Here is a 10,987-nt window from a genome sequence, read left to right as displayed (position 1 = left end):
TCATCCAATGCTGTAGAAGCATCCTCTCCTACTGTAGGCCAGACTTCACAGCTTTTGATCCCTATCTCAAATCAGACCTGTTTGGAATAGTGAGGGTGTAATGTGCATTAACCTCTGACTGCAGGTCTGCATATGTGCCTAGGGAGAAGGTCACACCATAGAGATAGTGGGATGTATACGTTTCAACCAGGCACAGGAAACCTATGAGGCATGGGGACAGTGCTTAATTTGAGCCAGTGGTTGCTGTGGGGGGCACAGGCACTTATTTTTGAGGGCCGGCACTTATTCTTCTGTGTCCAGCATTTACTGTGAGCAAAAGACACATATCTGAAAGTTGGGGAGGAAGAGAAATACGGAAAATCATCACAAAGGGAGAAAGAAGAAAGCTGAAAATGTGAGCTGAAAGGGCAGGGAGTGGCTTTAAATGGATTAAAGAAGCCCGAGGTGGCTTTAGGATTATGGTGCCTCAGTATTCTGTGCTCGCATATTTAATTGCAGCAGCCGCATGTTTCAAAGGAGAGCTTTGGGCACCGGCACGTGTTTTTTTTTTTTGTTTTACAAATTAAGCACTACATGGGGAATGCGTTGCAACCCTCCCCGATTCCACCAACTGGATAGGTTTCAAAGACGTTGATTAGGAGAGTGTACATGTAGCCTGGAATGTCACCTGCGCAACACAAAGGAAGCCACCGTTAAGTGCTCCACGCACATACAAGATTTAATGATCAAGACTCACATCCCAAACTTCCTATATTCATGTGCCAGAAGTGATGAAGGCTTTGGGGACTGGGCAGACATTTAGCGGGGAGAGTGGGTGGGCAACCACAAGGGCACTGATAAGAAGTCCTTTGCTCTTAGTCTAGAGGCATGCTGCCTTCATCATGAGTCACTGCATAGCCTGGGTTTAGGGAGTGGTACAGTCTCTTTCAGAGAGGTAGCAGGGTAAACGTGACACCGCAGCACAACTCTGACATGGTAAAAAACAAAACAAAAAGAGATTTCGTGATTATCTTACTGGGAGAAACATTCGGGCTATCCAGAAAAATGTACAAGGGCAGGATGACACGACTTGCCAAAGCCAGCCAGAGACGTTCGTTTCAACAAGTGACCCTTTAAAATAGCTGTCTCTTTACGAAACATGAGCTGAAAATGCACCCTTGTCTCATATTTTTAAATTGTTCTGCAAGAAAGCGCCCCTGAAGACCTGCCTGAAAACCGCAGGGTTGCCAACACACTGTTTGTAACTTGATGCAGATATTTACACCCCACCAGTTTCAAAGTTCTCTAGCCACCACTATTGGCAGACTGCACCTATGAAACCTGATAGAAGAGCGAGGATTTATTATTATTAATGGCAGATGCTACTGTATAACCTATCAGAAGGGGGGCAGAGTTGGTTTCTTAAATAAGACACTGCTAAGTGGCACCGAATTATTTCTCCTTCACGCTGTTACCTCCGATCCTCTATGTTCAACGGGGAGTGGCTGCCTTAAACTAGCTTCTTTAGGGAGGCAGTACATCCCCAACAGTCTGCAAATCTCTCTCTAACTTCTGCAGATTTATACACGTTATGTACTTTAAGCAGGGCCTCTATAATCATTTGATTCCAGGGCTGCAGCCTTGTGCGCTTAATTGTGGCTTTATGGAGGGGCCCGCGGAGAGGAAGAGACGCAGTCTACCCTCTCCGTGGGCATTTTCGGGAAAGGAAGTGGCGCGCAAGGTGCCTCATTGGTAGGAAGATAGGTGGGGGTGGGTTTTAGGCAAGGGTATATAAGGGGGGTGTAGGGTGGGGTCGGCCTCTTCACCGTGCCGACGTAGTGTAGGAAGGAGTCTTAGTCAGGACCACCCACCCACCCAGCTTAGGAAGACAGGAAGGGGAGATCGTAGGTAGGAAGGAAGGGGTAAGTAGGGGCGGTTAATAGTCATTTAGGACAGGTGAATTTTGAAGGGATGGCAGGAGATGGGGGAGGGTGGAGAGCCAGGTGCGGGCTTGTCCACCCTTCCAGGGGGAAAAACAAGGATTTGAAGGATCAGAGCGGGGAGGGGTAGGCTACAGGCAGGCAAGGCATGGGAAGAATAGGGGAGTAGATATGGTAGGGAAATTGAAGGGAGATATTTTAAGGAGGAAATAAAGGAAAAGGAATTGTTTAAGTTAAAGTCTGTTAAAGGAAATATAGTTAAGTTTTGAGTAATGATGTTTAAAACCTGTTCTAATAAATGACCTTTTACACCAACAAGAGTGTCACGCCTGTATGTCCCGACAACACTCACGCCATAATCCACCATTTTTCCGAATTTTGAGATTTCATGTAAAAATAATTTGCTTCTACGTCAAACCGTTCAAAAGTTTTATGAGTGCTTCCATGCGATGGCAGACTCTTTGAACAGATTAACTGTCCAAGTCTACTGTTTGCCGATGACAAACTGGAACCAATGAAGTCACGCCTTCTGCCCAGACAGTATTAATAAAACCAATCCAGGAATTCATGATGTTTGATTTAAGTGCACACCGCCGGTCAGCAGGAATCTTTGTGAGAAGACACTATGAGAATTAGAACCGGATGACCACGTCTTCTCAATTTTTCCAGAGTATCCCTCAACACAATATTGAAAGTTGTGCAAAATAAGTAATTCATTTCTCAAGTTTACATTAACAAAACAGCGCGCTTTGTCATGCAAAGTCAGGAGTGATTGTTGGCTCAATCTCTGCGAGTTTCTAAACCAAGCGCTCCTTCGCGCCTATGAAGAAACCACGTGACTTCTCGAAAAGAGAAAGTAATATGTTGGGTCAAATGACAAACATACTAAAAAAGCCGAAATACTTGCTTTTCATCAGTCAAGCGGAACGGCTGAAGCAGGGCGTCTCTGTTGCTCTACACAGTGCGTCATCTAGCTCCAGCTAGTAGACAGTGGTCACTTGGAGGAGACCTGCCGCCTTTCTATCGCCATGGACTCTCAACTCGACACGGTAAAGCTTGGCCTTCATGTATGTCAGTCTTTCTTTGTTTGTGTGTCGGGCAGAGAGTGTTCTTTCATGGGTTTCAGCGCCCACCCCGCCGGGGCAAATGTGTTTTTTTCCAGAAGATTTGAATGTGTGGAGAGATCAATGACCAGACCTCTCAGATTTCCCCGGACAGTCCCGGTTTTTAGAGAACTGTCCCGGTGCACCGACGCTTTTGTTCATTTTAAATAAATGTCCCGGTTTTTGAGGCACAGATCAGGTCAACCTTCTAATGCTTCTGTTAATTTTAAATAAAAGTCCCGGTTTTTGGGACAAAGGTAAAGACTCTAGAGTCTTAATTAATTGAACAAGTAATGTATTAGTTTCTGCCGTCTGCTGCCTGCTCTCATGTGTATCCGTGTCACACACACAGACGTTTACTGGACAGGCACATTATAAAAGTGAGACTAAAGGCTCAAGTCCTACTTTTATATTTAACGGCCCTGGTTTTTTCTTTTCAAAATCTGGTCACCCTAGAGATCATGCGCCTAACAGTGGCGGCTGGTGGATTTTAAAAGTGGTGCGGCCGGATCTATTACAGACCCCAGTATAATGTGCACACAAGGCGAGCGAGCCCGAACTGAAAGAGTCGGTGCATGAGGAGAGAACCCTACCCCCACCCCACAGAAGAATATTTTGAAGAAAAAAAAGAGGATTTAAATGGTGGTCTTTACATTTGTAAATCATTTTGAACAAAAACTATCCAAATTAATGTTGTTAATGCACAAGATAACATTAAAACCAAGTCGAAAAATGTGCAATGCATAATAACTAATTGGTCCGACTAGGTAAATATATGCTTTTCTCTGAATGCAGCAAAGAGAGACCCAGTACAGAGGGGCCCAAATTCATTGAGTCCATGGAGCCAACTGCTACTTCCCCGAAGCACTGCCGTAAATAATCCATTGGCTGTTTAGAGGGATAGTATTTGCCAGGTCCTCCCTGCTTATCACAGAAAAGTGAATGGGATCAAATGCTTCAACTCCATGTGGGGCTGGCTCAGCTTATCATCCTTCTACATAGCATATTGGATAAAAAAGAAGTGATCCCTACAAACTCACAATAATATTTTCAACAGAAAAATCTGATAAAACTGAATCTAAAGATCGTGGAAGAGGACATCCCGGTGAGTTTGTTGTTTCCTTAGGCACCATAAGACTTTAAAAAAGCACAGCTGAAACAGAATTTAGAAATAATTAATATCAGGCACCGGGCAAAAAAGCACATACCACTGCCCTCCATCCATCTCTCAACCCGGCTCTGAGCAACCCAGCCCTTCATAAATAAGCAGTGAATAAAAATAGAGATGGGTGAACCAGCAGAATAACAGAGCTGAGCCAATGGTTGGCTGTGGCTATATCATCAACCTGTGCACTAGCCAAGCCTTGAGAATGTTCGGAATGTAAATCCTGCAACAAACAAACGTTCAAAAAAGTTAATTTCTTCACCTCTTAGAAGCTGTCACCTTAGTACACCAGATTTGGGCAGCCTTTTTTTAAAGTGAGTTTTTAACCATGAACTGAAATACCTTCCTGCCGTTGCCCTATTGATAATGCTATTAGTGAATTAAGAGGCATGTCAGGGGTCATGTGTTCCATACTTGTATCATAGAATCTTTTAAAGAAGAAGCAGCACGTAGGCTATTAAACACAATAGTTTTTTGTACATTATACTTCCAGAGCTCACATATGTGAAGGTGCTCCTATATGTGATAATGAACAGAAAGGAAGCTTGGTGAAATAAGGTATTTGCCTAGGGTCATGCAATCAGTTCACACTTGCTCGCTGCGCCACAGGATTCAAGCTAGCCTGGCTGATGAAGGCTGATACCCTGAAACGGGTCCCAGGATGCTTGTTTCCTGTCCAGGGAGGACTTGGCCTAGCAGTTCGGGCTGGACTGTTCCAATGGGAACAGGGTCAAGACTGATTTGCATATGGCTGGGTCCAAACTGGGGTGACGTGGCAAGCAAAATAACGATGGATTAAACCCAGATCTGTGACTGGGGGTGAGTGTTTAAAAAGTTTTAACACTCCGTCCATCATTTTATTTTGTTTTGTGATGTGCTTTGTGCGCCCTAAGTGGCAGGGGTATGCCCAGACGTGGGTCCCTTGCTCGCTGCGCCACTGGATTCAAGTTAGCCTGGCTGATGAAGGATGATACCCTGAAACCGGTCCTAGGATGCTTGTTTCCTGTCCAGGGAGGACCTGTCCTAGCAGTTCGGGTTGCACTGTTCCAATGGGAACAGGGTCAAGACTGATTTGCATATGGCTGGGTCCAAACTGGGGTGACGTGGCGAGCAAAATAACGATGGATTAAACCCAGATCTGTGACTGGGGGGTGAGTGTTTGAAAAGTTTGAACACTCTGTCCATCATTTTATTTTGTTTTGTGATGTTGATTTGGGATTGAGCCCAGATTTTCAAGTTTCACACTGTGCAATTCAACTTCTAGATGGGTATCACTTCCTGATATCAAAGGTTAATGCTTTGAGGCTGAGAGAAGAGCTGGTAAGAGGTAAAATCCACATTTAAATTTTCACAGTGTGAACTTTGCCAGGGATATAGGTACACTTCACAACATACAGACAGTATGTTACTCATTTTCATTTCTTATTGCTTAGGGTGATTTGCCAGTAATTCACAAGATGCTTAGAGGCAAAGTCGGGATTGGAACCTGATACTCCCAGGAAACATAGTCAGCAGCAGCAGCCAGTAGGCTACATCCTTTCATGTGAAAGCTTGGCTTGTTTTGGGCTTAAGGTGTCAAGAGCACCTCAAGGTGAGCCAGATATCGCATTCAATCCTGGCTTGTGTTTGTAGTAGCTCTTCCACCTTTACTGAAATAGACTGTAATGCCTGTGTGTTCCACCCGTTTCCAAACTAGTACCAGTGCCGCACCTTTCATTTTGTCAAAGGAGAATTTAATCACCTCTCCTTCAGGTAGCTGGGCTTCTGTATTTTCTTAGGGCTCTTCTCTGTTTCTGAAAATGTCAATATGGGGCGCATGAGGTTACTGTAACTGTTCCAGTCATGACCAGATTATTCTGGATCCTGTGGCTAGCCTGGTCGCCAGGCGGTTGGGCACGTCTTCTTTCTTCTCAAAGCACATTCCTTTCCATTGTGGATCCACTTTTTCTCCTGTGATTCAAGTGCGGGCTCAGCTTTATCTCTGTAATACGGCCTTCTAAACGTAATGCTGAGCTGCAGAAGTGAAAACATGCACACATGCTACTTTCTGAGTCTCCAGCCTGCCTCTCCCCTGGTGATGACCCCACAATGGTTGCCACACCCTCATATATTATTTACACCATGGCCTGTTCTGCCCCTGACAATTTCAATGAAAGTAGTTCCATTGACTCCGCCCTGGGCCATGGAAATACAACTTGCCCTCAGCTGTGATGTCACTGGTGTAGCTTGTGCCTTCAGAGCGAAGAAGCCCTAGCCCAGCCCAACCCAGCACATGTCCACCAAGCCACAATCAAATTCTAACCCTCTTTCCAACCATACAAAAGCATAGATTTGAAGAAATACGTCATCCAGCAGCAAGTAGCTATTATTTACCAGCCGCTTGGTGTTCCATCTCCGCTTTTTTGTCTCTCCTCTTAAGATAGTAGGGCAATGCCCATTGCGCCCATGAATACCAGCCGCCAGTGTCTTCTAAACTTTAAGCCAAGGCACATTATACTGAACGGAAAGCCTGTTTGTCATTAGTATTAGGGAATGAATGCCACCGTATCAAAGGCAACTTAAATACATGAAACTTCTGCTGGGGACACCGGTTCACTTTCACTTTCGGTTGGCAGGTTTGTCTTCAGCATTCCTCAGTACAGAGCTCTAACATGTTTCAACGAATTTTAGACATTTAATTTGGAAAGTGATCACTTTGGGATGGGCTGCCGTCGATTTCTTGAAACCAACATTTTATTTTTCATCTTTGGTTTGCCATATTCTCAGAATATACTGCTTTGCTTCTAAAATATAACTGTCGCAAAATACAATCTTCGCCTATGTCATCTTTTAAGAAGGGTTGTGACGTAATTACGACCGCTGCCAGAGCAGCAGCTCAGATGAAAGGCACTTTGTGTAGCATCATTTTGGGGACGGCTTTTATTTCATTCATTAGAAATTTCCCGAGAATAATAGAGGAAAAAATGCGAACAGGAAAGGAATCTAAAGAGAAAAACAGAAAATATGAACAAAGGGAGAAAACAGTAACCGTCACGAGTGCTGGCCAGTGTATTTAAGAGGCCCAAGAAGGATACAGGTGTCCGCGCCCTGGTTATTGGGGCGATAACATTTAATAGCACCGATAGCGGGCCTCTGAGCACTACTGTGGCCACGGCACTCTTTATTTGTCAAATTAAGAATTCAGGCCCTGGTCCCTGCTTTTACTTTTGAGCAGTGCTAGAATTGACAGCAATTTACTCCGAGAACCCATATTGGAGGTCAAAGTGTGGCAAAGGAAAGGTGGTGTATTCACAAGGGGTGGGACTGACAAACAGTACATTTATTAAAAAAAAAAAATCCGCTGCAAAGAAATTGGCAACAAGGTCATATGTGACATTAAGGGGCTTATTACGAGTGTGGCAGTCTGACCGTCAGACCGCCAAGCCCCTAGGGGTGAAGGTGTTGTCATACCGGCAACCGCACCCCGTCGTATTACGATGTTTCCACCGGCTGAACGTCGGAAACATCGTATCACGACGTTTTCCGCCGATCAGCCCTGTGGAAATAGTGCAACAGCATTGGCCTCTGCTTGTTTTAGGGAGCGGAGGCCAGTGCCATCACACACCAGCACCCACGGAATGCGCCCTGTCTGTAGAGCAGACAGGGTACATTCCCAGGGTACTGGCAGGGGGCCCTCTGTAACACCCAGCACTGGCTTTTCACCAGCCTTTTCATGGCAGAAAGTGGAGTCATGATCAGAACGGTGGTGCTGCCATGGGCACCGCCATGGCTGAGCATGACTCCAACCACCGCCAACCCGTCAGGATCCGTGATTGTGGTGGTGGCGGCGGTCCAACCACCATGGTTGTAATCTGGCAGTCGGACCACCAGAAGTGTGGCAGTTCAACCACCACCACTGGCTTGGCAGTCCTTGACCTGCCAAACTTATAATGACCCCCTTAGTCTGTTTTAGAATACTTAATTGGCCAAAAAGTGGCTTTATTTTAAAATATCTTAAAGGGTTAATACACCTACTACAGAGATCATTGTCTGACCAGCAATTATGAGGGAAACTCAATAGTTTTAAAATAACTTTAGTGGTTCTGGGAGAGTTTTGTGCTTTTGTCCAGTCACATGTTTTACTCATAAAGTAGCATAGATGGTTAATGTGCCTGCTGCAAAGCACATAGTATACTACGCTGATCATAGATTTGGAATTTATTTAACTATGTATGTGGGCTACTGCTTTTGACACTGGGATCATTTTGTTACTTCCAGTTCATACAGTTGTAAACCTTCTAATATAGCACAGTGGTCTATTTACTAGCATCAAGGAGCTGAATGCAAATTGTAAGTCATGGGTTCAGATCTTTATAGTTTTTCTCCTCAATCTGTTGTTTATTCCAATATTGTGAAGAAGGGTTCCTTTGGGAAGTAATAAAGTCTTGTTAGTACAGACGACCACAAACACCAAGTTACATTTTATATACTGACTTTGTGTTTCTCCTGACAGTTCACTCTTAACATATAGGTCCTCATTATGACTCTGGCGGTGAGTGAAAAAATGGCAGTAATACCGCCAACAGGCCGGCGGTAAATTCCACCAAATTATGACTATGGCGGTGATAACTTCCATAGACAGCAAATGTACCACACCAACCGCAAGGGCGGAAACAACATTCACCACAGCGTTAGCCAACAACAGCCAGCTGGGAGACAAAGTACTGCCCACCATATTAAGACACACAAAACCTCCACCCTTTCCGGGGCGGTACCAGCGCCAACAAAAGCCTGGCAGAAACAGAGCTCAGAAGTGAAAGGACTCACCATTGGAGACACAGGGAAGAACCACGCCGCCATGGAACCCGAACTGCAAGTCTTCCCGATGATCTACGTCATGCTCCCCCTGGAACACCAACGCCAACTAAGACAATGACGGCGAGTACAGCCGCCTAGAACACAAGGGAGGCTGGGAGGAAAATGACAGTGACACACACGCACAACACACACCATACACACAACCAGCTGCACACATAAACCAATCGCACACGACACACGGCATAATATAACATGGACCACAAACCAGATATATTTACAGATGTACATAAAGGGCCAATGGCCAGTCCAAAGTCATAAGGGCACACAAGGCCACAGGGCAGAGTCCAAGGCCCAATCTGTCTCCTGACACATCCAGAGAGAACACTGCAGGGGCATCATTTTGCAAATGGGAAGGCAGCTCAACGGGATGGGGGGACAACTCAGTTGCATACGGGCACGTCCCCACTGGTTCTGGAGGGGGCTCCATGCCCATTGCTTTGTCCTGGGGAGTGCAAGGCCACAGTCTCTGGAGTGGGTGACTTGCCCACTGGTTCTGGAGGGGGAAACTTGCACAGCAGCCCCTGGAGTGTGGCCTACATGGCGTCCGCTGGCAGTGACGGCTGCACTGTGGTGGTGGTGCCTCCTGGGCAGCTCTGCACTGTCCGATGGCTGCACTGTGGTGGTGGTGGATGGAGCAGCCTCCTGGGCAGCCTCTGCACTGGTCGATGGCTGCACTGTGGTGGTGGATGAAGGTGCCTCCTGGGCAGCCTCTGCACTGTCCGATGGCTGCACTGTGGTGGTGGATGGAGGAGCCTCCCGGGCAGCCTCTGCACTCTCTGATGGCTGCACTTCCACAGCTGGCGGTGGGGCCTAGTTACAGCTGGTGGTGGTGGCGGTGTCAGCCTGACAGCCTTTGCTGGTGTAGAGTGCCTCGTCTTCTCCTGTACATTGGTCTTGGATCCCTTACCCTTCCTGGCAGGGGTGTATGGGCTCTTCCCCTCTCTGTCTGGTGGTGCAGGCTCCTTCCCCTTCTTCACAGGTGGTGCAGGCCCCTTCCGCTTCTTCACAGGTGGTGCAGACCCCTTCCCCTTATTTACAGGTGGTGCAGGCCCCTTCCCACTCTTCCCTGGTGGTGCAGGCCCCTTCCCCTTCTTCCCTGATGGTGATGGCTCCTTCCTCTTCTGTGATGGAGGTTTGGTATCCTTACCACCACGAGTAGGTGGTGCTACCACTGTCCCCCTGGACTGTTTTGCTGAGGTGCTGGGCTGTGTCCTTGCTACCCTGCCCATGGGTGCGGGACAGGGGGAGGGGTAGGGAAGAGGTCAAATTGGGAAAGGAAAAGCTTTTTAGGGACAGTGGGGCGGGAGGAGGGAGGAGTAATGGGAGTGGAGGATGAGGGAGTGGTTTTTGGAGGTGTATGTCTGCTGGACTTGGTTGCAAGTGCATGGGAAGTATGCTGATGTGAGGTAGGTGGCTGTTGGGTGTGTGAATGCTTGCATTTGTGTCCCTTAGGAGGGGGGACAGACAGGGTGGGAGAGGAAAGAGGGGACGCGTGCATGGCTGTTGTGGAGGTGTCTGCCAGTGAGTTGTGTGTTCTGCTTGATGCTGGTAGTGGATGTAGATGTAGTGCATGCAGGTGTGAGTGTGGACGTGACTGGGAGGAAGGTGGATGAGGAGGAGGAGGGGGAGACAGTGGAGGCAGTGGATGTTGTCGTGTCTGCAACTGCACGGTGTTTGCGTGAGTGACTGTGGGATGCTGTGTGGTGCTTGTGTTTGCCTGTGCCAGTCTTGTGTGTTGCCTTGTGTGCATGCTCATCTGTATGTGTGCCTGGGATGGGTTGGGGTTGAGGACAATGGGACTGAGAAGTGGTAGTTGGAGGGGGGACAGTAGAAACAGGGACAATGGCTGCCATCAGAAAGGAGGCCAGAGCCTGAATCGATCTCTGTTGGACCGCCAATCCACTGTGAATGCCCTCCAGGAATGCATTGCATTGCTGCATCTG

General features: G+C 47.0%; 1 protein-coding gene across 1 annotated transcript in view; it reads left to right on the top strand.

Annotated features, from left to right (window-relative positions):
* Positions 1–2,806: 2,806 nt before the first annotated feature.
* Positions 2,807–10,987, top strand: part of LOC138300243 (caspase-7-like) — a 304,287-nt gene continuing 296,106 nt past the window's right edge. The window contains exon 1 of the mRNA XM_069239328.1: positions 2,807–2,968. Coding sequence (XP_069095429.1) covers positions 2,948–2,968 — 21 coding nt within the window. The 5' untranslated portion in view covers positions 2,807–2,947. The remainder of the gene's footprint in view (positions 2,969–10,987) is intronic.

This window comes from Pleurodeles waltl, chromosome 6, assembly GCF_031143425.1.
Source record: "Pleurodeles waltl isolate 20211129_DDA chromosome 6, aPleWal1.hap1.20221129, whole genome shotgun sequence".
NCBI lineage: Eukaryota > Metazoa > Chordata > Amphibia > Caudata > Salamandridae > Pleurodeles > Pleurodeles waltl.
The sequence above is the reverse complement of the archived record's forward strand: the minus strand, read 5'-3'. Positions and strand labels throughout refer to the sequence as shown.